The sequence below is a fragment of the Myotis lucifugus genome, unplaced genomic scaffold (genome assembly GCF_000147115.1).
Source record: "Myotis lucifugus unplaced genomic scaffold, Myoluc2.0 scaffold_4, whole genome shotgun sequence".
Classification (NCBI taxonomy): Eukaryota; Metazoa; Chordata; class Mammalia; order Chiroptera; family Vespertilionidae; genus Myotis; species Myotis lucifugus.
The window spans coordinates 16,511,619-16,539,171 of NW_005871052.1; the positions used below are offsets into that span (position 1 = coordinate 16,511,619).

General features: G+C 41.8%; 1 protein-coding gene across 2 annotated transcripts in view; it reads left to right on the plus strand.

Moving 5' to 3' along the window:
* The window catches only part of OPHN1 (oligophrenin 1), a 489,623-nt gene that overhangs the window by 219,708 nt on the left and 242,362 nt on the right, over window positions 1–27,553 (plus strand). For both annotated transcript variants that reach the window (XM_006082933.3, XM_006082934.3), the window contains exons 8-12: window positions 4,450–4,554; window positions 9,618–9,747; window positions 13,592–13,692; window positions 20,022–20,113; window positions 26,646–26,724. In XM_006082933.3, coding sequence (XP_006082995.1) covers window positions 4,450–4,554; window positions 9,618–9,747; window positions 13,592–13,692; window positions 20,022–20,113; window positions 26,646–26,724 — 507 coding nt within the window. The remainder of the gene's footprint in view (window positions 1–4,449; window positions 4,555–9,617; window positions 9,748–13,591; window positions 13,693–20,021; window positions 20,114–26,645; window positions 26,725–27,553) is intronic.

A 27,553-nucleotide genomic window follows, 5' to 3' on the forward strand; every position in this document is an offset into this window, starting at 1 on the left:
AGGGCCGATTGGGGAATTTGGGCGCCGCCCCCTGTCATGCACAGAGCAGGGCGGATTGGGAGGTTGCGATGCCACCCTCAGTCACACTTCTGGGTAGGGCCAATTGGGGGGTTGGGGCACCGCCCCCTGTCACACTCAAGGCAGGGTCGATGGGGAGGTTGAGGCGCCACCCCCTGTCACGCACAGAGCAGGGCCAATCAGGGGGTTGGGGCTCCGTACCCTGTTACGCACAGAGCAGGGTCGATCAGGGGGTTGGGGAGCTCCCCCCTGTCACGCACAGAGCAGGGCCCACAGGGGGTTGGGGAGCTCCACCCTGTCACGCACAGAGCAGGGCCCATCAGGGGGTTGGGGAGCTCCCCCCTGTCATGCACAGAGTAGGGCCGATAGGGGAGTTAGGGCACCGCCCCCTGTCACACGTAGAGCAGGGCGGATCAGGGGGTTGGGGTGCCGCCACTCTCACACTCAGGGCAGGGCTGATGGGGAGGTTATGGCTCTACCCCGTCACACACAGAGCAGGGCCCGTGGGGGGGGGGGTTGGGGTGCCGCACCCTGTCACACACAGAGCCGCAGGGCGATCAGGGGGTTGGGGAGCTCCCCCCTATCAGGCACAGAGCAGGGCTGACCAGGGGGTTGGGACGCCTTCCCCTGTCACAAACAGAGCAGGGCGGATAGGGAGGTTGTGGCCCCGCCCCCTGTCACACACAGAGCCGCAGGGCGAGCAGGGGCTTTGGGCGCTGCCCCCTGTCACGCTGATCCCGGTGCCGGGAGGCCTTGCTGCTCCGCTGATCCCGGTGCTGGGAGGCATATTACCCTTTTACTATATAGGATAGAGGCCTGGTGCATGGGTAGGGGCTGGCTGGTTTGCCCTGAAGGGTGTCCTGGATCAGGGTGGGGGTCCCCACTGGGGTGCCTGGCCAGCCTGGATGAGGGGATGATCGCTGTTTGCAGCTGGTCACACACCCTTCAGGGTGGGGGTCCCCACTGGGGTGCCTGGCCTGTCTGGGTGAGAGGCTGAGGGCTGTTTTCAGGCTGGTGGGTGACTGAAGCTCCCAACCGCTCCTTTTTTTATTTTTTTTTTATTTTTATTCTGGGCCAAGTCCTCTGCTGCTGAAAGCAGGTATCTGGTTTGTTTGGGTTCTATAATCGAAACACTGTATCATCTCCAGCTCTGAGATCCCGGCGGGCTGAAAGCTGGTTTCTGGGGTTTTGTTTAGTTTCTGGGGTTTTGTTTAACTTCTATATTTGTTACAATGTTTCAAACTGCCAGCTCAGAGGCCGGCAAGGCAGGCGGGGAACGTTGGAGTCCTCCTTCACTGAAGCAAGCAAGCCTCTTGTTCGCTTCCAGCTGCCTGGTTGCCGGCCGCCATCTTGGCTGGCAGTTAATTTGCATATCGCCCTGATTAGCCAATGGGAAGGGTAGCGGTCATACGCTAATTACAATGTTTCTCTTTTATTAGATAGGATATATATATATATATATATATATATATATATATATAATCTCAAAGGTTAAGGTTTGGTATACAGTAGGCATTGTCAGTTTGGGGAACTGCCTTTGGCTGTCTCAGTAGCAGGCAATAATATATGCAAATTTTCAGGTTTGAGGAAATCCCTACAGCTGTTCAGCCTTTTGGCCAGCTGCAGGTAGATTTTCAGGTTTGGGGAAATGCTTTCAGCTATTCCAGCAGCAGGTAATATATGATTCTTTAGCCCTGTTGAAGCCTTAAGTTCCAAAAACCTTTTGATGAAACTTCTTGCATTTATGACATGCTGGAATTAGCCTCCAGCAGTAGTGGAAATAGAAAACAGTGGCTGGATTAGAGACATATTTGGAAGCAAAACTGACAGGAATTATTGATAGAATAGATTGAGATGAGAGTGAAAGAGAAATCAGATCTTATTCTTTACATTCTGGTTTGATTGACTGATTGGGTAGTGTAATTTCCTGAGATGGGAAACCTTGGGAAAGAAACAGGAAGATTGTGTATAGTACTGTGTGTGATACACACACACACACACACACACACACACACACACACATATATATATGCGTTTATATATAGTTTTGTATGTGTTTACCAGATACACACACACACACACACACACACACACACACACGTGCGCATGCTGAGTGGCCAGATTATTATGATCACTTGACGTTTATTGGCAAATTAGCTATAATTCCGCACTGAAGTTGCTAGAGGGCCAGACCATTATAAATAGGGAAGCAGGTTGTTTACCACGACAGTAGAAGTGATTTTTTTCTGAAGATATGGGTAAACAACGCGATTTAATAGCCTTTGAACGTGGGATATATTGGAACGTGAGTGGCCAGATTATTGTGACCACCTGATGTTTGTAGGCAAATTAGTCGTACACTGCATCATAGGGATATGGAAGCCTAAGGCCTGTTCGAACACCTTTGCTGTCTGCAGTTACCAAGATAAAACGTCTCCAATTCACACAGGAACACAAGGATTGGACAGTCGAGCATTGGAAAAAAGTCATGTGGTCCGATGACTCACGTTTCCAGTTGCATCATGCAGAAGGCAGAGTGAGAATTTGGCGGAAACAGTATGAAACCATGCACCCCACATGCATGAGTACAACCCTTCAAGCTGGTGGGGGCAGTGTTATGGTTTGGGGCATGTTTTCCTGCCATGATTTGTGCCCTTTAATTCATGCGGAACAATGTCTGAATAGCATAACATACCTAAGTATCATTGCTGATCAAGTTCATCCTATCATGTTGATGGTGTATCCCAATGGAGATGGCTTCTTCCAACAAGACAATGCGCCATGCCACAGTGCTCGTATTGTGCAGGAGTGGTTTCAAGAACATAATGGAGACTTTACCTTGCTTAGGTGGCCCCCACAGTCACCAGATCTCAATCCAATTGAGCATTTGTGGGACGAAGTTAAAAGAGCCATCAGGCAGCTGGTTCCACAACCATCAAATTTCACAGAACTGGACAGTGCTATTCATCAGGCATGGTGTCAGATTCCTCGCATCACCTTTCATCATCTCATGGAGTCAATGCCAAGAAGAATCACCTCAGTATTGAAGGCAAAAAGTGGTCATAATAATCTGGCCACTCAGTGTGTGTGTGTGTGTGTGTGTGTGTGTGTGTGTGTGTACTAGGAACCCAGCGTGCGATTTGAAATAGCGTGGCCCTGCCCTGCCTTGATACCCGAACCTGTCCACGCAGAGCTCCAGCGTGCCTAGCCCAGCTCCCAAACCCTCTGGCCTTCTCTGGCTGCTTCAAGCCCCGCCCTCAGTCCCTCTAGTAGCCATGGGCTGGTCCCGCCTTCTCTGGGCTCCTCCCCGCTTCTGCCCCATCTCTGGAGCAATGTGGCAACTCCGCCCCATCATGGCGCCAGAGGAGTGTGGAAGCCTCCCGCCTGCTGCACTGTGCTCCTTCCCCTAGCAGGTGGGCCGTGGAGAGTGCAAGTGGTGGGTTGTGAAGGACTGGTGAGGGGGGCGCTGTGCGCTCTCACCCCTGCCTTCCTTGGCTCGGGATGGTCCCGCCTCCTTGGCACAGGATGGTCCCGCCTCCTCTGGGGCCTCCCTGCTGCCACCCAGTTTCCAGAGCAATGCCCCAGGTAATATGCTAATGACTGGTCATTACCGTTACGGCGTATCGACCATTAGCATATTAGCTCTTTATTAGTGTGTGTATATATATATATATATATATATATATATATATATATGTATTTATATATACATATGTGTTTATATGTATATGGTGTGTGTGCATTTTATGTGTTCTTACCTGTTTACTTTCTAAAAACTATAGAGCAATTTTTAGTACTTTTTATTATACTTCACTATTGCCAACATTGATCATTATTTTTTAAATGTTTATATTTGATTGAATTCATAATTTTTTTGTTTTTATTTATATATATATTTGATTTTTAATGGGGTCAAGCACTTTGGGCATTAAAATATTTTATTTATTGTATGTCTTCTGCAACTCCCTCAAAACTTTTCTAATTTAAAATTGGGGTTTAGGCTCTTTGAATTCTTTAGCATTATGGCAGTCTTCATAAAGGTACAGATGTTTACTTTATTCGTTTATCTATTTAGCTACCTATTCAACAAATATTTATTGAGTGCCTACTCTGTGCTAATCCTTAGGATTTAGAGAGAAAAGACACAGTCTGTCTTCATGCAGTCAAAATTATGAATGGTTTTATATGCTATCTTAAAAGGATCTGAATGAATAAATTTGTTAGTAGTCCTTATTTTCTGGAACTGATTTCAGTGTAAATGTTTATCCTGGTAAGACAATAGCTATGTGTAGACATGTTTGTGTTTGCATGACTGATTTTAACACTATACTGGGTAAACACTGTGTGGAATTTCTTTTCTGTGCTTCTGTTTTCTTTATTTGATCAATAAGAAGGCACTGTGATAAAGATATTTTTACATGTTTTCCCTAGGTTTTGGCCTTTCTCCATAGCCTCTTCATTTCCAACAACTTGACTGTGGAGCTCACACAGGATTTCCTCCCTTACAAACAAAAGCTCCAGCTAAGTTTGCAGAATGTAAGTTTGCATATGGGTTTTTTCACTTGACTCTGCATTACAATTGGATTTAAACCCTGATGACCTTGACTTTAGAATTCTAGGTTTTTGCACCCCAGCCAATTTGTCAAGACACACTGGTGTGGATCACAGATATTTTAGTGTACTGGACGGTTCTTGCTCTTCCATTATTAGCTCTTCCCTGTCTTTGGCACTGACTGTTGCTGAAACCCACCCTTCTACCCACTGACAACTTTATCCAATATTTATTAAGAGTTGTTAATTTGCTGTCTCTCTCCCAGATCAGAGCTCAGTTATTGGCTTGTTTATGCACAGGTTTTATGCTACTTCCCTGCTTATCAATCAAGACACTCTCATTGTGGGTTTTATTGCCATGAATGCCCATTTCCGCCTCTATCCCTTTTTTCACTACATATTACTAGAGTTAACTAGATTATTTTTAAAGGTTTTCTCCACTTTCTTTCCCATGTTGGCCCTTATAGATGGGCATAGGCACAGCCTTCTCATTCTTGTCACATTTTTTTCTTATTTATTTATTCATTTAATGAATGCTTGTGGGTATAATGAATATGTATGGTGTGCCAGGTATTGTAACATGCCTCATACAATGAGGAATGTTAATTTTTATGTCTTCAATGAATATACAGTCTCTTGGTGGAGAGAGACATAACCACAGATAACTCATAATGCCTTTTGATAAATGCTATAATAAAATTAAGACCAAAAATTTCAAAGATGCACAGAGAGTTTAATAATTGACCAACTAGTATAGTAAAAGAAGGCATCACTGAGGCAGTAACTTTGAACTAGTTGTTTCATTACATGAAATTTATAGGTGTATTTTTAGATGAAAATGGTAAGTGGCAGTGGAAATAAATTTTGACTTGTTTGTTTAGGAGGATCCTGACATACAGTTGCTATTGTTGTTGTTTTTCTTTTGGGGGACTCTCATTACTGGGTAATTTCCTTCACCAGAATGTGAGAGCCCTTATCTTCTTCTGATTTACAAAGTATTCCTATAACCAAGTTAATCATTTAAATCTTCTTTCAAATATAACTTGATAAGTATGAGTTTTAGAAGCCTTTGCATTAATATATATGGTTAACTCATTTAGAGGACAGTGACTAGAATGGGTCCAACTAGATAGGGTAGCTCAGATCACCTTTGTCACTGTCATTTGATAATATTTTTTTAAAATTTATTTTTATTGTTGAAAGTATTACAGATGTCCCCTTTGTTTGTGTTTTACTTTTTCACATTGACCCCCTCCTCCCCATACCCTCCCCTTCCAGGCCTTCACTGCTCTATTGTCTGTGTCCATGGGTGATGAGTATATGCATATAATTTCCCCAGTTAATCACTTCTCTCCCATCTTCCCTCTGAAATTCGTCAGTCTGTTCCATGCTTCTATGTCTCTGGTTTTATTTTATTCATAAGTTTATTTTGTTTATTAGATTCCACATATGAGTGAGATCATGTGATACTTTGAATATTTCATGCCACTCCCTTCTGGCCTGAAGTGTTTCTATTGAGAAGTCAGCTGACAGTCTAATGGGAGCTTCCTTGTAGGTAACTTTGTCTCTCATTTGCAGCCTTTAAGATTCTTTCTTTGTCTTTAATGTTTGCCATTTTAATTAATATGTGCCTAGGTTGGTCTTTTGGAGTTCAACTTGTTGGGACTCTCTGTGTTTCCTGAACTTGAGTGACTTTTTCTTTCACCAATTTAGGGAAATTTCCTGCCATTCTTTCTTTGAACAGGTCCTCTATTCCTTTCTTAGATTCTGCTCCTTCTGGTACCCCTATAAGGCGAATGTTGTTATGTTTCATGTTGTCCCAAAGCTCCCTTAGAGTCCCTCTTGCTTTAAAATTTTTTTTTCCCCATTTGCTGGTCTGAATGGATTTGTTGTTTTTTTCTACATTATCTTCTCATTTGCTGATTAAGTCCTCAGCTTCTTCTAGTCTACTGTTGAATCCTTCTAGGGTGTTCTTTATTTCAGCCATGTCATTCCTTATTTCCAATTGATTCTTATTTATTGTTACAACCTCTCTTTTCATGTTGGTGTAGCTCTCATTAAGACCCTTATAGTTCTCATTAAGTTGCTTATAGGTCTAACTGAATTGTTTGACCACTTTTATCACCATTACTCTGAATTCTTTATCTGATAAATTATTTACCTCCATTTCATTTAATTCCTTTTCTGGCAATTCCTCCTTTTCTTTCATATCTTTGTCTCCCCGTTTTTGCTATCCCTTTGTTTTTGTTTCTATGTGTTAGATCAAACTGCTGTGCCTCCCAGATTGTGTGGGTGGTCTTATGTAGTAGATATTTTGTGGTACCCAGTGGTGTGGTCTCTTAGATCTTCTGAGCTGGGTCCTCTAGGAATCCCCCTTGTTTGAGCTATTTGGGTTCTCATGTTGTAATTGGGTCTTGAATGTTATTATCCTGTTCGTGGATGGAGTCTCCTCTCAGGCTGGCTGGCTATGTGGCTCACCCCAACCACATCTTGTGAGCTGTCATGGAGATGCTGACCGAACAGAATAAAATATAACACAACAAAACACAAAACAGAAGAAATAAAACAAAAATGCACACAAGACCCCTACAGCACCAACAAAAGCAATGACCAGAAAATAGAGAATTGCAAAAGAGAAAAGAGAGCAATAGTGATAGAAAAAAAGAAAGAAAAATTATGAGGAGAAAATAAAACAAAGCAAACAAACAAACAAAAAAGGGAGTATGGAATATGTAGATGCAGAGCTGAAATAAAGAAAATAAGAATAAAGAATTGGGGTAATAGATGAAAGAAAATGGTTTAAAATAAAGGAGGGAGATAAATGAAAATAAAATACAAGAAAAAATTTGAAAAGTAAATTAGAGGAGAAAGCAGATTGACCTAAAACAAGGAAAAAATAAGATGAGAAATCAGGAGAAAAAGAAAAGAGAGAATGAAAAGAGAAAATAAAATAGTAATAAAAAAAGAAAAAAGTTGAGTAGGAAAGGGGAAGAGGAAAATTAGATATATGAAGGAAAAAATGGAGACTAGAATAATAACAAATCAATAAAGCAGATAGATAAAGATAAATTTTAGAAGGGAAAAAAAGAAAAGAAAGAAAAGAGAAGACAAAAGGGAGAAAAAAAGTGAAGTGGCATTCATTTTAGCCAAGTTTAGTGTCCCATGGGAGCTCTCTTTGGATCCCACCCTTCTGTCTGCCAATTCTGGGCTCCTGTGAGGTACTTGGGTGCTAAGCACTGTCAGGAACTGACCTCCTTTGGCTTTCAGCAACCTGCTTGAAACTCCAAGTGACCCACATATGCACCATTTGTGTCTGTCTCCATAGGCCTTGGCTGCATACAGGAGGGGCCAATCTGCCCTCTAACAGGTTTGTTAGCAGCATAGGACGTAGGGCTGAGTCAGCAAACTTTTCCTGGTTCCCTGGGCTCCACTTCTGCCTGCCTTTGCCTGCTATCCAGATGTCAATCTTAATCACTCAAAACTCTGTTTCTGAAAGGGCTCTAGATGGGGGAGGTGCTGTTTAGTTTTCAGGGAATGTGGTAGGTGTGTTTCTCAGTCCCAGAGCTATTCCTCCGTGAGTGGCCCAAAATATTACTCTGCCCTTGACTAGGCAGAGATCCTTGTATGGAGACTAGTGGGGTTGGCTGGAAACCTGGAGTTTATATCAGCTCTCCTGTGCAGGGATAGTAACCAGTCTGGTTCCTGCATAGTGGGGTGGGTGGCCCCTCCTGTAATCCAGTCATGATGCTCCTGAGATTGTTCAAACCCCTAGGCTTGGCCTTTGCTTTTGTTTCCTCGAAAAAGGTCAAAATGCAGGATCTGGCATGCAGGGATCCTGATGGTGGAACAGGTGTATCACCTAGGGCAGTTTTTTTTTCTTTTTTTCTTGCCATGTGGCTACTGGGAGCAGCTAGTTCCTCTCAGCAAAAATGGCCCTTTAGTTTTCGGGGCCTACAACGAAATACTTCTGGCTGCTGCTTTTCCACATCTCCCTGTAATGCTTCTACTCAGCCTCTCCTTAGGCACCTGAAGTCCACACCTCCCTCCCTGCACCAAAGTCTCAAGTGAGTAGCTGCAAATGAATACTCCTGTGCTCTGGGGTTAACAAACAGCAACAACAAAAAACAACGAAACGAAACAGGCTGTCTCTCCAACTGACTCAGGTTTACCTACTCCAGATTCCATTGCAGCCAGCAACCCTGCCACCTTTCATGGCTGGATGTTATGTGGGCCTCGGATCTTGGTTCTGGTGCTCCGGGCTGTGGATGCCAGCCTGAGTTCCGAGCCTCTATCTTCTGAGGGAACAGACACTCCTGTAACCCAGTGCTCCTTCCTCTCTCGGCCCCTCTGGCCTGCCACCCCTGGGAACTGGGTCAGCTCCTCTTGTGACCTCACCCTTCCTACATGTCTCCACGTGTTTTCTGTCCTTCCTTGATATAAGTCGCCTCCTCAGCTGGACCTCAATTGGTAATTCCAGATGAATGCGCTCCAAATTAGTTGTATTTCCTGTATGGCCTTGGTGCACGACAGGTCTACCTGTTCGATCACCATTTTTTCTTTTCTCATGTGACAATCTTGAGATTAAATGCTAAGGACTTCTAATGATTTTTATACCCACATTTCAAACTGTATTTTGCCACTGTGTTTTAGTTTTGAATTTTTAGAATATTACTTCTTACCATTAGCTTTTGTTATTCATGGTTATGAAAACATAGGTTTTCTGTTCACCTATCTTCAAAGAAAGCACCCTCTAATGGTCAGAATTTATATCAGAGTTCGGTAGGCAGTAACTTTACTTGAGGCAGAAGTTAGAAGTTGCTCTCTTGGTGAAGCAGTCGTCAGTCTCATGCTCAGAATTCTAAGAACCCTTATTTATTTCAGTCTTATGCGATTCCTATTAGAAAAAAAATCTCCCAAATGTGGTTTTATGGGTACACTGCTATTTATATTGCTGTGTTGTAACATATGATAAGAGCCAAGAAAACTCTGGGTCTCTGACCAAAAATTGCTTATTTATGATGATGATGATGATGATAATGTCTTGACAGACAAGAAATCATTTCTCCAGTACTCGAGAAGAGATGGAAGAACTTAAGAAAAGGATGAAAGAGGCTCCCCAGACCTGCAAACTTCCAGGACAGCCAACAATTGAAGGCTATCTCTATACCCAAGAGAAATGTAAGTGGGAATACAGGATACCCACTGGTTTTAAGTAGGCAAGCACCTACTGCTTCTTCGCCCTTCCAAACTTCAGGCATCAATAATGATCACAGACCTGAGAACTATACCTCTTTGGAGAGAAGTCTTGGAATAGTGAAAATAAAAAGGAAGGATAAATTAGAGGGGAAAGTTAAGGAATTGTTTTCCAAAGGCTCTGGGATAATAAGACCGCAGGTTTTCTCTGAGATTCAAAATGGGGATTGTTAATCATTTAGTTATTTTAATGACTCTTTTACTGGGGCAAAAAGGGAGCTAGGGGAACCGAGGCAGAAAAATAATATTTATTATACCTACTAAGTGCTTTAAGTACTGTATCTCATTTAATCTTTGAAACCATTTTGTCGGAGACATTTTTCACATGAGACTACTGAGGCGTAGAGATATCACTAGTTGAAAGTCAGCCAACTGTCAAGTAGCAGCCTACGAGTAAACTCATGTGTACGAAAAGTCAAAACCTATGCTCCTACCTCCATACTTTGTAACTTCCACTGCCTTAGGATTACATGGTTGCCCATAAAGCACTAAATAACCATTGTGATTTCAGTGGGCAAGGCAATTGTTCACTGATAGCCAAGGAAAATGTGTTAACTTATCCATTCACCAAACATTGCAGATGATTCAAGTTTTCCTGCCTCCTAAATTACATTATGGAAACATGTATATACTGTTTGATTTTCCTTATGAACTATGACCTAATGCCCATAAAGCCTATGATTTTATTCCCTTCCCAGAATTATTCTACCTGGAGAATAGGCAAAAGAGGCTACCCAGAGGTTACCAGTGGCAAAAACCACTGCAATACACAAAGCATAATATCGTAGCAGTGGTGTTATTTTGCTTTTCCTCCCTTAGAGCAATTAAAGTTTTATGATTTTCAAAGATGTGTTCTTCCATTTGTCAGATTCATTCCTTTAACTCTGCATTGCAGGATTTCTCAGTCTCAGCACTATTGACATTTTGGGATCGGTAATTCTTTGTTCTGAGGGGGGCATACTATGTATTATAGGATGTTTAGCAGCATCTCTCCCCATTTATTTTAATAGAACTCCCTAGGTGTGATAATCTGAAATGTCTTTAGATGTTGCCAACTGTCCCCTGGGAGGCAAAATTGCCTCTGGTTATGAACCACTGTAATATTATAAAAGAAGTATAGAATAATGGGTTTCTAATCTTGGCTCTGATACTATTTAGCTATATGATCCTTCTATGTCCCCATTTTCTAATTTGTCAAATAGATATGGCATTGCTACTCAGTTGAATGTATGCTTACTGAGCATCCTTTTTTCCAGATAATATTCAGTGCATTAGGCATACAAAAAAATGAAAAACCTTCGTTTTTGCCCTCAAGAAGTACACAGTTTGATGAGGAAGATGGACAAGCATGTTAATAATTATAATGAAATGCATTGAGCATATATATAAGGGATATCTATAACAATAAAAGAGTAATATGCTAATTAGACTGGACGTCCTTCCAGACAACCTTCCAGATGAAGCCGGGACTGTGAGGAAAGCCTGTGTCCTGGGTGCCTGCCGGTGGCCGAAGGGAAACTCGCGTCCCGGTGCTGGAGGGAATCCTGGGTCCTGGGTGCCAGAGGGAAGCCGGTGCCAGCAGCAGGGGGAAGGAAGGCCTACTCTTGCATGAATTTTGTGCATCGGGCCTCTAGTATGTATGTATATATATACATACTAGAGTCCCAATGCATGAAGATTTGTGCAAGAATGGGCCTTCCTTCCCCTGGCTGCCAGCACTGCCTTTGCTCTGGCCCGGAGCCACCTTTCCGCCTTCCCACGCTGCCCAGAGGCCTGGAGCGTCTGGGGCGGTGCAGAACACCCCCCGGTTGCTCAGAGCCTGCGTATGCAAAGCAACCCACCATCTTTGTTGGGTTAATTTGCATACTTACTCCTGATTGGCTGGTGGGCGTCACAAAGGTACGGTCAATTTGCATCTTTCTCTTTTATTTGTGTGTGTGTGTATATATATATATATAACTCTCACTGAGAAAGTTATGTTCGAATTGGAACTTGAATTATGAGTGGGATCCTGACATGTAAACAAAAGGGGAAATAAAATTCCAGGTGTATACCACTGCATGAATAAAGGCACAGAGGTGTGTGAGGATATAGTTTATTTGTAGGGTCTTGATTTGCCAAAAATAGTCCTGGTTTATATCTGTTGTCCTGATGTAATTAACAGTGGTGCCCCATTCACTCTTAAATATATCTTGAATATGGATGGTAAATTATACGGTCACATATTTATTTGGTAACTGAAAGAAATTCAATGAGACTGGAACACAGATAAAATTAGAAAAGGCAACGTTGAAACAGCAAATACGATCATAACATGAAGAACTTTGTGGGCCAACCTAAGGAGTTTTCAGATAATGGAAAAATCATGGATGGTTTATAATGAGAAGAATAACAGAGATATATAGTTAAAATATTTCTCTAACAAAAGAGTAGAGAATGGACTAGAAAGAATGGACTAGAACAGAGATGGGGGAAACCAAAGAGAAGATCACTGAAATAATTACTTGGAAAAATTATGATTAATTTTGCTTGAAATATCTTATAAAACATGAAAAAGATAAGTCAGCAATAGGGTGTGGGACTAATTTAGTTCTAGAAGAGATGGAGACTATGAGACTGCTGAAAGACAGACATTTAGGGGATAGAATGGGCAGAACCCAACCACCAATCAAATGGGGCACATTACAGGGAAGTAGGAACATTGCCAAAGTTGTTGAGGATTTCTCAGTCAAGTAGGGAAATCAGACATGAAAACATAAAGCTTTAATACAGTGTTGAAAACACAAATGACTTCTTCTTGTCAGTTCTCTGATTTAGTTCCTATCATTAACTTGTGCTCTAGAAAGGCAAATAATATAATAAACGAGACAATGATTTTATATAATAAAAGGGTAATATGCAAATTAACCCTCACACCCTTACAAGATGGCTGCCTATGACCAGGCCGGCAGAGGGGTTAGTGAGGGATGACCAAATGACTGAACAAGCAGTCTGCATGTAGCAACCAGGCTGGCAAGGGAGTTAATGAGGGATGACCAAACGACTGAACAAGCAGGCTGCGTAGGGTGACCAGGCCGGCAAGGGGGTTAGTAGGGGACGACCAAATGACTGAACAAGCAGGCTGCGTGGGACAATCAGGCTGTGAGGAGGGTGGCAGTTAGGGGTGACCAGGCCGGTGGGGGGGTGCAGTTGGAGGTGACCACACCAGCAGAGGGGCAGATGGGGGCGATTAGGCTGACAAGGGGGCAGTGGGGGCAACTAGGCCAGCAGGGAGGGCAGTTGAGGTCAACCAGGCCGGCATGGGGTGCAGTCAGGGGTGACCAGGCTGGCAGAGGGGGGCAGTTGGGGGCGACCAGGCTGGCAGGGGGGGCCGTAAACTGGCAGTTGGACATCCCCCAAGGGGTCCCAGATTGGAGAGGGTGCAGGCTGGACTGAGGGTACCCCCCCCCCCATGCACAAATTTCATGCACCGGACCTCTAGTAATATCATAAAAAGCCATTTTGTATTGAATGTCTGTTGATAAGTTTCCAGCTTATGCAATAAGATGTGTAGTGGCAGCATTCATAGGGAACATGGCAAGGTGAATGATTTGGAGCAAGCCAGAGCAGATGTGGAAAGAGTTGATAAGGTTTCAGATCTCCATATGTATAGGGCTGGATCTGGAGCATGACCCTGAAGGCCAAGGTGTACACAGCTTCCATCTTGGGGTCGGACTGACCATGCAGCGAAAAAATTAATTTGTTATCTCACTTTTGCCTCTCTTTCTAGGGGCTTTGGGAATATCCTGGGTGAAATACTACTGCCAGTATGAGAAAGAGACCAAAACACTCACCATGACACCAATGGAGCAGAAGCCAGGCGCTAAGCAGGTCAGTTCTTTATGGTGCCACATTTTTTGCAATGCATCTATGACTACATCTCAGAAGAGAGTATATGTTGACTTAGTCTCAAAGAAGCAAATCCATCACTGTCATGTGAAGCCATGGCTTCATATGTTCTCTTTGGGCCAGATACATCTCAGTTGAGCAAAAGATCTCTGTTAATTATGTCAGGCCTTTGGAAAGTGCCTCTACTTTTTCATACCATTTACTAAATTATTACAACTGCCTGTCACATTGTACAAAGAAAATTTGCAAAAGTATGGATGAATTGTGAGTGGAGAATATATCTTACTTTTAAGAAGGCTCTATTATAGGATTCCTTTAAATAACAAGAGTTGAAAATATAAATAATTTACCAAAATTTCTTTTTAAAAGAGTTAGTCTGTTGTCTAAACCTATTGGAATAACCTACTCCTCACAGTCTATGTAATAATACTCAAATATCTTTAAGCAGTTAATGCCTCTTCTTCTGCCCTCCAAACTTTCCTCCACTCTCCAAAGTGGCAAATGACTTTAACATACTCAGAATATAATTTACTCATCTGGAAGAACCTGATATGCTATGTTATGTTTGTTAAGTTAGACCATAGAGCTAAAACTTTTATTCTGTCATCTCACTTTTGCCTACCTTTGCAGGAGTTTTGGGAACACACAAACACACACACACACACACACACACACACACACACAAACTCATACTCCAGGATTTTTTTTTTTACAGTAATTTTATTTATTTATTTTTTAATTTTGTTTTATTGCTTAAAGTATTACAAAGAGTATTATATACGTCTCCTTTTTTTTCCCTTCTTGACATTCCTCCGGCTTCCCCTATCCCCAGTATCTTATGTCCATTGGTTATGCTTATATGCATGCATACAAGTCCTTCCGTTGATCTCTTACCCCCCCCCCTCTTGCCCCCCAACCCTCCCCAGCCTTCCCGCTGTAGTTTGATAGTCTGTTCCATGCTGCTCTGCCTCTGTATCTATTTTTGTTCATCAGTTTATAATGGTCTTTATTATCCATAAATGAGTGAGATCATGTGGTATTTTTCTTTCATTGACTGGCTTATTTCACTTAGCATAATGCTCTCCAGTTCTATCCATGCTGTTGCAAATGGTAAGAATTCCTTCTTTTTTACAGCAGCGTAGTATTCCATTGTGTAGATGTACCACAGTTTTCTAATCCATTCATCTGCTGATGGGCACTTAGGCTGTTTCCAAATCTTAGCTATGGTAAATTGTGCTGCTATGAACATTGAGATGCATATATCCTTTCTGATTGGTGTTTCTGGTTTCTTGGGATATATTCCTAGAAGTGGGATCACTGGGTCAAATGGGAGTTCCATTTTTAACTTTTTGAGGAAACTCCATACTGTCTTCCATAGTGGCTGCACCAGTCTGCATTCCCACCAGCAGTGTAGGAGTGTTCCCTTTTCTCCGCATCCTCTCCAGCATTTGTCGTTTTTTGATTTGTTGATGATAGCCATTCTGACAGGTGTGAGATGGTACCTCATTGTTGTTTTGATTTGCATCTCTCGGATGATTAGTGACTTGGAGCATGTTTTCATATGTCTCTTGGCTTTCTGAATGTCCTCTTGAAAAGTATCTATTTAGGTCCTTTGCTCATTTTTTGATTGGCTTGTTTATCTTCCTTTTGTTAAGTTGTATGAGTTCCCTGTAAATGTTGGAGATTAAACCCTTATCAGTAAAAACTGCTTTTTTTGTTCTTTAACCACACATGTTGTTACTCTGCTTCGAATGTCAACTGGAGATGGGATGCAACTCTAATGAAGCATACCAAATGGTATGAAGGTGTTTCAGAACCTTCATCCATGTTTTCATATGGGCCTATTACTCATTCATGACTTCAAAATTTTCCTTACTTTTCAGTCTGCCAATGCACCTTTAGATGTGATTCCAAAGCACTGAACTTGTTTCTTTTCTGTTAGAAATGAGCTGATGTACCTGACTGGCAAGTGCTTATAAGCAATACTGTCCTGCAGTGTTTTCTTTTTATATATACACTAGAGGCCCAGTGCATGAAATTCGTGCATGGAGGTGGGGTCCCCTCAGCCCAGCCTGCACCCTCTCCAATCCAGGATCCTTCTCACAATCCTGGACCGCTGGCTCCTAACCGCTCACCTGCCTGCCTGCCTGCCTGCCTGATCGCCCCTATTGGCTCTCCTGCCAGCCTGATCAACCCTATCTGCCTCTGCCTGCGGGCCTGGGGGCCCAACTGGCCCTACCTGACAAACTGGTCGCCCCCAACTGCCCATCCTGGCCAGCCTGGTTGCCCCTAACTGTCCCCCCACCCACCAGCATGGTCGCCCCTTATTGCCCCCTGCCAGCCTGGTCACCTCTTACTGCCCCCCCTGCAGGCTTCGTTGCCACCAACTGCCCCTCCCCTGCTGGCCTGGTCACCCCCAACTGCCCCCACTGCTGGCCTGTTCACCCTCAACTGTCCCCCATGCCAGCTTGGTCGCCCCTCACTGCCCCCCTCTGCCAGCCTGGTCTCCCCACACAGCCTGCTGTTCAGTTGTTTGATCGTCTCTCTCTAAGCCTCCTGCTGGCCTGATCGCCCCACACAGCCTGTTTTTCAGTCATTTGGCCACCCCTCACTGCTCCCTCTGCTGGCCTGGTCACCCCACACATCCTGCTGTGTTCAGTCTTTTGGTCGTCCCTCACTAACCCCCCTGCCAACCTGGTTGCCCCACACAGCCTGCTGTTAGGTCATTTAGTTGCCCCTCACTGCCCCTCCTGCTGGCCTCGTCACCCCACACAGCCTGCTGCTCAGTTGTTTGGTCGCCCCTCACTAACCCCCTTGCCAGCCTGGTTGCCCCACACAGCCTGTTCAGTCATCCGTTCAGTTGTTTCGTTTGTGTTGGCCACTTAGGATTTTATATAGATAGATTACTTTCCAAATCCTGGACTTGAAAGTTTCTTTCTTAGACAGTAAGCTCATTTAGGCCCTTTCTCTCCTGCTCAGAGGTGCCTAATGCAAAACTCAAGACAGAGGCAGTGGATGCCTCTTTCATTTCCTCTTAGCATTTAAGAGCAAGCCCTCCTTTTAGTTTATCTTCCCCTATTCCCTTTTCATTGAGTGGCTGCTTGCAAAACCACAATCCTGTCACAGCCTTAGTAGTTTTACTGTGGTATTCCTTATAGAATGGAAAGAGGAACATGGTTTTCTATTATGAAGGGAGGGGAGGTGGAAGTAATTACTTGAATTTCCCTCAATTATAGTTGGAAATGACTTCTTGTCAGTTCTCTGACTTAGTTCCTGTCATTAACTTGTGCTCCAGAAAGGCAAATAATATAAACAAATGAGACAATGATGATATCATAAAAAACCACTGTGTATTGAATGTCTGCTGTGTGCCAGGTGCTGAATACTTTCCATCATGTGCCTCATTTACTCTCCCAGTAACACTGTGAGGTATGGTTAGCTGAATATGAAGATGGAGGAATTAGCCCTCTTTCTGACTATGGTACTCACCAGTGTTCCCTATTACTTCAGCCTATCAACTTCCATTTGTGTTGTGCTGCTCACTTTACAGATCACTTTCCCAAAAACTGTTTTATAAGATATTCATCCTTTCCCTGGCAGATAGTTGTGCAAGAAGAAACAGTGCTACCTTTTGAGTCTCAAGAACTGGTTTTAAATCCTAGCTGGCCTAGTACCATAGTTTTTCACTTATTACTAGTGGCCTGGTCCACGAAATTCATGCACTCGGGTGGGGGGATCCCCTAGCTTTGCCTGTGCCCTGTCACAGTGCGGGAGCTCCAGGATCCATCCTCCCAAAGAGGTAGGCCCCGCCCATCCATCTGTGGCTCCTCGATGGATTTCCCCAAAGAGGTAAGCCGAAGCTGGCGGATTCCTGTGGACCCCTGGGGGCAGGCCCACAGTGGAGGCCTCCCTCTGTGCATGCCTGCCCAACCCCCAGCTCAGGCGTGTGAAGACAAAGGCTTCCGCCACTGCCCTACCCCCAGGCCAGGCCTGAGGCAGAGGCCTTCCTCTGCACGTGCCTCCCTAACCCCCCCCCCCCGCCATGGCCCCGCCCCTGTCCGCAATGCTGCAAGGTCCCACTTACCCACGTTTGCTGTGCATGCCGCTGCTGAATGGTCATGACATTGCAGCATCCTGGACAATTTGCATATTCCTCTATTATTAGTATAGATTTATTTATTTATTTATTTATTTATTTATTTATTTATTTATTGTAGTCCTCACCTGAGGATATGTTTTTTATTGATTTGAAAGTGAGAAGAAGGAGAGAGAGAGAGAGAAAGAGAGAGAGAGAGAGAGAGAGAGAGAGAGAGAGAGAGAGAAAGAAAGGGGAAGAGGGAAAGAAGAAGAGAGAGAGAGAAACATCAATGTGAGAGAGAAACATGGATCCTGACAGGGATTGAACCCACAACATGGGTATGTGCCCTGACCCAGAATTGAACCCGCTACCTTTTGGTGCATGAGACAATTCTCCAACTAACTGAGCCATGCTGGCCAGGGTAGCATAGAAACTTTTTGATCTTGAATAAATTACTTTTTGCTTAGTATCATTTTTCTTCTTAGAAAAATAGCAAGGATGATAATGTAGTAAACATTTATTGAGTGCTGTTTATTATGTGCTAGAGATATAAAGATAAATAAAACATTGCCCACATTCTTGAGGATTTCTCAGTCAAGTAGGGAAATCATTCACGAAAACATAAAGCTTTAATATAATGTTGAAAACATATAATGGCAATGTATGTGATTTGGGAAGGATTTTAGAGGAAATGAAACTAAATTGCATGTTGTAGAACAAGTAAGAGTTTAGCTAGGCAAATAATATACATAATCATTTTAGGTGGAGGAAACAGTATATGCAAAGTTATGGAGTCACGAAAGAGCATGATTCATGTATGAAATAAGAGTAGTTTTACACTGATGGGGGTGGTTGCAGGGGAACCTGGAGTGGAGGGCAAGACGTAGGCCCCTGAGCTGTGATGCCACTGAATGTGAGGGAATTCAGAATTTAAAGTGGGAGGGTGCGTACATAATGCAGTTGTTAATCACTCTCATCTTGAGCAACTAACAATGCTTGATATTCTAAGTGCTGGGGCAGGGAAGGCAGATTGAATGATGAATTTAGAGTTGAGTTTGCATAGTGCAGGAGCAGCAGAAGAATAAGCTTTTGGTGGTTGAGTGTGTCAATGAGAGAAAATAATTGGATTATCAGCTGTACCGGCCAGTTTAGATGGTACAGTGCTTAGGTATAGACCTGGCATTTGGGGAGTGTTTCTGAATTTGAGACAGTAAGGTGGGTAGTATTAATCTCATTTAATACTGGTAGACTGTGGAGTTAAGATTCAGAGACTGAAAATTATTTGCCCTGGGTCATATACCAGTAGCTAGTAAATGGCTTAACTGAGACAAGATCCCAGGTTTTAAGCTTCTTAGTTTATTGCCATTTTCACTATACCAACATGGGTGACTTTGGGTAAGCCATTTTACTTCTCTGAGCTTCCTCCAAGGATTATGAAGAAAGTTGGTTTATGAATACCTAGTGTAATATGTGGCACCTAGTAGGAGATTAATAAATGTTACTTCTCTTAACTATACCACATTGTATCTGTTGAAATAATAGAGGAAAACTGAATAGTGTGGGACCAGGGAATTTTAATCTGTGGAAAAGGTGGATTTCATTGGCCTTGTTAAGTGCCTACAAGACTAAGGTGGGCCAAACCATTCTGCACATACGAAATACCAAATGCTACCTTAACTAATACACACATTGAATTATTTTCCTTACTCCTACCCTATCTTTGGAGTCATTGCTTTTGGAAGCCCTGTCATCCTCAAGAGTCTAGAAGTGAGGAAGAGAAATGTTTGTCTCCCCCCTCCTCCATCAGCCACTTTAATGGAAGGAAGGTTGCAGAAAACCACCTAATCATAGCAATCTCCCTACCTAGACATCTAATGAAAAGTTTATTTTGGACACTTAATGTGATTTTGGGCAGCCTATTTCTCTTTCACTCCCCTTACATGATGTGAAATGAGCTTCCTATTTAATCTAGTGCACTTGGAAAAGAGTGATGGCCCACTCTGAATATAATTTTCTTTTCATCTCAGCCATTTATTGATTTTTGCAACAGGGAGAAACCATCTACCATCTTGCTGCAACTACCGTCTGAAGGGACAAAGGCTCTCAGTGAGGCTATATATTGCTCCTGCTGCCCTGACAGATGCCTTCCAAGTGATACGAAGGACACTACAGGGTGCAGAAGCTTTTGCACATTTTTTCCCAAAATTGACTATTAATTCTTCTCTTCTATCAGGGGCCCTTGGACTTAACCCTGAAGTACTGTGTGAGAAGGAAGACAGAGTCTATTGACAAGAGGTTCTGTTTTGATATAGAAACTAATGAAAGGTAAGCTATGCTGGTGTGAATTAACAATGTCCCATGTACTATGCTGAGCCTGGGTAGATCTTTTCCTCTGTCATCTCTTGTTGATGAAAATGAGCAAATCTATTCATGACATTATTGTATTGGCTCTTCTGGCTATCCTTCACAGGGATCCCTGTTACACCTGGCCCAGTGTTGGTTCTCTCTATGCAAACTTCAGTCAGCTTTGCCTCACCTGCTCTAGGCAGAAAAAGTCATTCCTAGGATTTAATTTGCTATCATATATGCAAAAGGTCAGTGTTTGATGACGTTGCAAAAAGGACAAGATAACAAAACTCATTCTTTTTAAAATCTCCTAATATCCTATATAATAAAAGGCTAATATGCAAATTGACCAAACTATGGAACGACCGGTCGCTATGATGCACACTGACCACCAGGGGGCAGACGCTGAACGCAGGAGCTGCCCCCTGTTGGTCAATGTGCTCCCACAGGGTGAGTGCTGCTCAGCCAGAAGCTGGGCTCATGGCTGGCGAGTGCAGTGGCAGTGGCGGGAGCCTCTGCTGCCTCTGCAGCAGCACTAAGGATGTCCGACTGCCTGCTTAACACATTAAGCACCATGTCACTCACTGTACTTTCTGTCCAGACCTCGTCAGTCACTAATGACTGACAGTATACTTTTCATTCAGGCCACGTCAGTCACTGTTGACTGACGATATACAATTTAAAAAATTATATTCTTCTATTAATAAATTTTAAATAATTTGGAGATCATAAAAGAATGTACCTAAATATTACTTGTTACCAAAAAAATTTTTTTTAATGAATATTATTAAAACACGGTATACACAAAAATCGTTGTCCTGTGCAGGTTTCACAGAATGTTATAACTTGTTTTGTCAACTTTCTGGCAATATCTCATTCAAATCGTGCTGCATTATCTTCGTAGAATTTTTCACAATATCTTTGAACTTTAGACACTCTTCCAGTTTTTTGTTGCAGTTTGTGACAAGATATTTGAGGTATATTTACAGTACTGCTACTTGGAATTTCTTCATCCCGACAATTTGTTAGATGGACAGCTAATTTCTCCCGAAATTCTGTGATACTCATATTCTTCTTGCTAATATTTTTAAATAAAACACGAGCATTGAGAACAGCAGTATTTAGTAGGAGCTCAAAGGCTAGCTTTTTATACCATTTCATGGATTTTCATAATGGATTATTATAGGCACTCATTTGATCAGATATGTCAACTGCTGCTTTTCCTGCATTATAATCCACTACAATTTTTGCTTTCAAGTAGTGACCTGATCTATTTTCAACATTCACCATCTCTGATGTATGTTTTGTTGAATGAAGTAAGATGTCCCACTTATCTTTCCATTTTAAAATGGTTATTCCTTTTTTGTTCTCTTTTACTATAATTTCTCCACGTTTTAATTTCTTTGATGTTACTTCATGAGGATTTCCCCGTTGATTTGAACGTAATGTTCCTACTAAATGAGTATTATCATCAAGTAATTTATATGCTAAATCTAAACTTGTGTACCAGTTGTCTGTGTACGTGTGTTCCTTACTGAATACATCTCTACAAAGAGACATTACAACATTAGTTGGTGTTGTATTTTCTTTTTCTAAACTTTTCCCTGCATATACATGAAAAGCATACGTGTACCCAGATCCACAGCACAACTTAAATAATGTAATACCATATTTGTGGCATTTTTGTTTTATATATTGCCTAAGTATTATGCAGCCACGAAATGGTATCAAAGATTCATCAATACATATAGCTTCAGATGGATCATAATATTTTTTGAAATTTATTTCCATGTTATCTATTAGTTGTCTTTTGCATAAATGATTGGAAACATCTATCTCCTTATTGTCTGAAAAATGCAGCATTCATAATAATATTTCAAATCTATTTCTTGACATTATTTTTTGGGGAAAGTTTGCATAGATGCAGGATCATGGGACCAGTATAAACATAAAGATGGTAGTCTAACTAGTCCCATCCATAGAATCAACCCAAAAATCTTTTCATTTTCATTTTTGTTTGTCACAGTCCACTTACACAAATGCTGCGAGTTTTCAACCCCTAATTTTTGCGACGCATATAATTTCATTTGTTTGGCGATATCCTCAAACAATTCATTAGGCACAAACAGTTCATAAGAATTCTCTACTGTTGCACATGACTTTACATTCAAGTCTTCAATCCTAAAGCCAGACAGATAGTTGAAAGGCATAATCCTTGGTTGATTACCTCTCGGATCATGCCATTCTTTAAAATCCTCATCCTCATCCTCTGATGATGAAAAAAGAACGACTCTATGACATTTTTTAGGGAAACTAATTTCACTTGAATCGTTTTCACACGCTTCTTCTACTGACATTGTCACTGTTATGGGTAAAGAAAAAAATTTTAAACTGCACTGGAACACGAACCACAGACAACTGACTGAAGAGAAAGCATTTCTAAAAGAAAACAGAGTACAGATTGCAATAAATACATACAGGAAATATATCTGAAGATATACATGCAGTCTTTTCACAACCTTACATAGATCTCCAGCCACCAGCATATCGGTGAAATCGTATACCATGGGCTAAACGGAAAGGAAGACAAAACAGGCTTGGCGTTTAATGTGTTAAGCCATCAGTTGGACATCCCCCGAGGGCTCCTGGACTGCAAGAGGGCAAAGGCCGGGCTGAGGGGACCCCCCCCCCCGGCCCCAGGGCACAAATTTTGTGCACTGGGCCTCTAGTAACATATAAGAACAAGTGAATTGAAACACATTTTTAAAAATATATATGTTTTTATTGATTTTAGAGAGAGGAAGGGAGAGGGAGAGAGAGATAGAAACAACAATGATGAAAGAGAATAGTCAATTGGCTGTCCCCCTCTTGGCATGTGCCCTGACCAGGAATCAAACCAGCGACCTCTCGGTGAATTTCTCGATGCTCAATCACTGAGCTATATTGACTGGGCTGGACGACATTTTAATAGGAGCTAGATGCGATGGAGGGTTATAGTAGTACTGGGGAGTAGTATTTTCTTCCACTTGGTGCAAACATCATACAGACTTTCCCTACTTTGCAGATATTTATGTAAAGTGGAAATAGTTTTATTATCAACTTTCTGATTTCAGCCAAGGCTTACAAACTTTGGACTTGGTTTCACTTGTTTCTCTCTGGTGCCCTCTTTTTTTTTCCTGACCTGAGGACATTTTGTAAGAGGCAAATTTAACCTTTAAATTTTAAAATGAGAGCATTTGGAATTACTTTGGATAAACACATGTTATGTAGGTGGGAGATTGATCCAAATTTCAGTGAATAAATAGGCTTCTATATTTTATTTCAGTCTGTTGCTTCTATGAAGTAGGTACTGAGTAATAGAATATAATTTAACAAACTGATCATATTACTACAAAGGAACCTGGAGGTTCAATTACAATAATATTATATGAACAAAACTTTCAGTGACTGGATTCATAAAGATTAGTCTAAGAGGTCAGGGCTTTTTTGGTCTGGGAATAAGTTACTACAGTTTCCCTATTTTAAATTTCTGTGTGTGAACCAAGATAATTTTTGGGGGGTTAATAATGGATGGTCCTAATCAAAGATGACTGTGATAGTAAATATAGTTACTAGTAACCATGATTCTGTCACTCATGTTCCCCAAAGCTACTGGCCCAGTAGGAAGGGAAAAATGACTTTTGGCTATGGCTTTCCTTTCATGAACCTTTACTGTTTCTGGCTTTACAGCATGAAGGTGCTTAAAATAAATAAAAATTTTCTGCCATTAGTTTCATTCTAATTACCTTTTCAGCCTAAATTGGGAGCTAAGTATTTGCTGATAATATTCCCATGGACCCAAGCAGTTACAAATAATTTGGCTCTGAGGTTAGAAGCTGAGGACAATTCATATATATGTATCTTGCACCTCGTGCTATGTATGACTCATGGTAGATAATAAATTTGGTGTTCATTTTTTTAATCTATTTTTTTCATACCCTGGATTTCTGAGACTAGAACCCAGGAGTTAAAGTTTCAATGTGTCTATAATTTTTGTTACCACATATTGGGCACTTTAAAAAAACATTCTCTTATTTAATCTCAAATCAAAGTCGCATAGTAGCAAGGCTGAGCTCACACCCTGGTCTGTAGGTCTCCAAAGCCTATGTTCTTTTTAACTTTATTCCATTCTGTATTGTAAGCAAAATACCTGTGCTGTGAAATAGAGGGTCAATGATAACATTGAACAGGTGCTGAGGTTCCTCTGCACATGTGGAGTTTTCTGAGAGATGTGAAGTCTTTCCTGGCTAGTCATTCTGCTCTAAGGAACAAAATCAGGCTGCCCAGCAGGCAGCAGACACCCTGCAGTACAGAGCAAAGGAGGTTTTGAGTCTTTTTTTTATATATATTTCAGGAATATAGGATAGCTTTTTATTTGAAGCCACAAGCTCATAGCCCATCAGAGCTTGAATGGCAGTTATAATAATAATAATAATAATGATAATAACAACAACAACAACAACAATAACAACAGCAGCAGCAGCAGCAACACAAATGCTGACATTTGCTGAATACCTCCTATGTGCCAAGCACTGTTCTCAGCCCTTTAAGTGATAATGTCCTTTAGTCCTCACCACAGTCACATGAAGTAGGGGGTATTATTATCCCGATTTTACAAAGGAAAACAAGGAGACAGATAGAAAGTAAGTAAGTCAGATTATATAACTGGAAAATGGTAGAGCCAGGATCTAAATCCAGGCATTCTACTTTCCAAGCTCGCACTCTTAATTACTACACTTTTCTGCAGATATTCTGTGTATGCTTTTTTGTTCCAGATGGGTCACTGAGACCTCAGGGAGGGCAAAGGATTTATCTTAGGTCAGAATAGAAAACCCTGGACTAGAAGTCAGTACTCTATACTTTGTCATTTTATTCCTTAACAGTATTGTTCTTTGAATTTGACTTTCTGTAGCACTTAAAAATCTCTAAATGCTTCCTGAATAGTACTTGTTTATTTAGCTTCTCTGTAAAGTGAAGCAAGGACACATACTGGCTTTTGGATTTCCCAGTTAGGGAAGCTCAGTTTCAGAATGGTTTTAATGTAATATCTGGTCCTCAGTTTCTGCTTTTCTGTCGGTTGTCCATTTTCTTCTTTTCCTTCTTTCCGGCTGCAGGATTCAGCTACATAGCTGCTTTTACAAAGATTTCTAGACTTTCTAGCCCCATTAAATATATCCAAAAGGTTGGGTGTTTCTAAGAGAAAGGTAGATGTGAAGAATTCACTATCCAAAGCCAAGTCCTGGTTTTCAATTGATTCTTCCTTAAAGATGATTTAAGAGTGTTCTTTTTTAAGGAGTACTTTAATGAAGTAAGAGATGGAAGGGCAGGTAGAACAGGAATCCCATGATATCAGGACTAGAAAGCACCTCCCAACTTGTGTGTTTCAACAACCTTATGGATAATGAAACAGGCCCACAGAGGCCCAGTGACTTTTGCAAGGTCTCTCATCATTGTTCTTATCATTTCATGACTTGAGAGAGGTCTCATCTTATATAAGTAGTGAGAGGAGCAAGCTTCTCATAATGGCACAGTGAGGTAAAGAATGCAAGGAGACTTTATGCTTGTAATAATATGGTCAATCCCAAATTTCCAATTTGTTTCGTTTTTTGAAGGTTGAAAAAGATAATACACATATAACAACTTGGGATATCTCTGGGTATAGGTAGCCTGCAAGTAAGTAAAATAAAATTGGTATTGAGGCCCTCTGCCATGATGAAGAGGCCTTATAGTGTAATGGTTAAGGAAGAACATAGCTACTAGGCCAGGATTACTAAATTCAAATTCTGGTCTACTATACTTACCCAATATGTTAACTTAGGTAACCTCTCTATTCCTCAGTTACTGCTTCTATAAAACAGGATTTAAACAAAAACCCTCTGTAGTACCTGCTTTATGGGCTTCCTGGGTAGATTAAATAAATTAATGCCTATAAAGTGCTTAGAACAGAACCTGGTACCTAGTGAGCATTTAGTAACTCTTAGTTATTATTAGTCATAAGATTGCTTAAGTTAGCCACTGTGCATGTTGTGCCAATTAGAAATTCTCCTGGGCATCCTAGGTGGTGGAAGTAGCAAAGCCACTTTTCTGAGATGAATGTGCCCAGGATGAACATGCTCACCCCTATAGCTCAGACCAAATGGCTGGCTTCTGAGAGGGCAGGGAGAGCCTCAGTTTGGCTCAAACAGTATAGGGCCAATTTAAGTGTATATTATGGTGAGGTGTCCTGGCATCTGCCCTCCTATTTTCTTGCCCAACCCTAGCCAAGATAGCCCCTCCTTCAGGGTTCCCAAACTTACTGTTCTCTAAATATTCTCTTGTTTTCTGAGTAAAACAGACTTTGAAAAATTTGAGTTCTGTATGCCTGTGCCTACTCAGTGTGACACTTCCCAGGGCTGAGGGGGACCTTAGATCACAAGACTCCATTCTCTTAGATGAGTTTTTTGCTTTCAACTTCTCATTTTTCTTTCCTTAGGCCAGGAACCATCACTCTACAGGCCCTTTCAGAAGCTAATAGAAGGCTATGGATGGAGGCCATGGATGGGAAAGAGCCTGTAAGTTACCTCAGACACTGGTGATACCTCTGCAGCATAGCCCAGTGTGTGAGTGCCCTCTAGTGGTAGGATAGGTAAAGGGTAATAGATCCATCTGACTCAAATTTTTTAGAGCCAGAAGGAATTTTGTTGATTCACCATCTCTTGTTTAACAAGTAAGGCAAGTTAACAACAAATTGATATTTCTCTCTCTCCTTCCCTTCCTCCTCCTCCTCCTCCTCCTCCTCCTCCTCCTTTTCCTCATCTTCCTCCTGGTCCTCTTTTCTATCCTCCTAAGAGAGCTTAAGAGAAAGGAAGTGGATTTCTCATGCATACTTGGATAATGGGCATGTGATGGTAAAATGTAAACATTCCCAATACCAACCTCCCTGTCCCCCAAGACTGGTTAATAGTTGTTTCTCTTTGGAAAGACAAGTGTCCAACTGAAAGAGATCCATGACTGACCAAGATTTTTCTGCATCATCTTGAAGTATACATTTTAATAGCTATGAAAAGACCAAAGTCTAGCCCTGGTTCTGTTTCTTCCTCATTATGAAATCTAGGACATGTCCTTTTTATTCTCTAGACTTCAAAATTCGCATATCTAAAAATATCAGAATTGGAAGATGTTCCTGTCGAGCCTACGGGCCATATAGGGGCCCACAAAATCATTTGGGTCTGGGCCCTGCCAAGACATTAGGGTGAGAGATGAACCGTTTTGGCCAAATATAACAGGCTAATTTTAAATTGCAATTTGTATCGCCTGCAGCTGTGCTGGGAGACATAGGCGTATATAGATATATATAAATCTATATAGGCGAGGCAACTGGGGAACCCGAGAAACTACAGG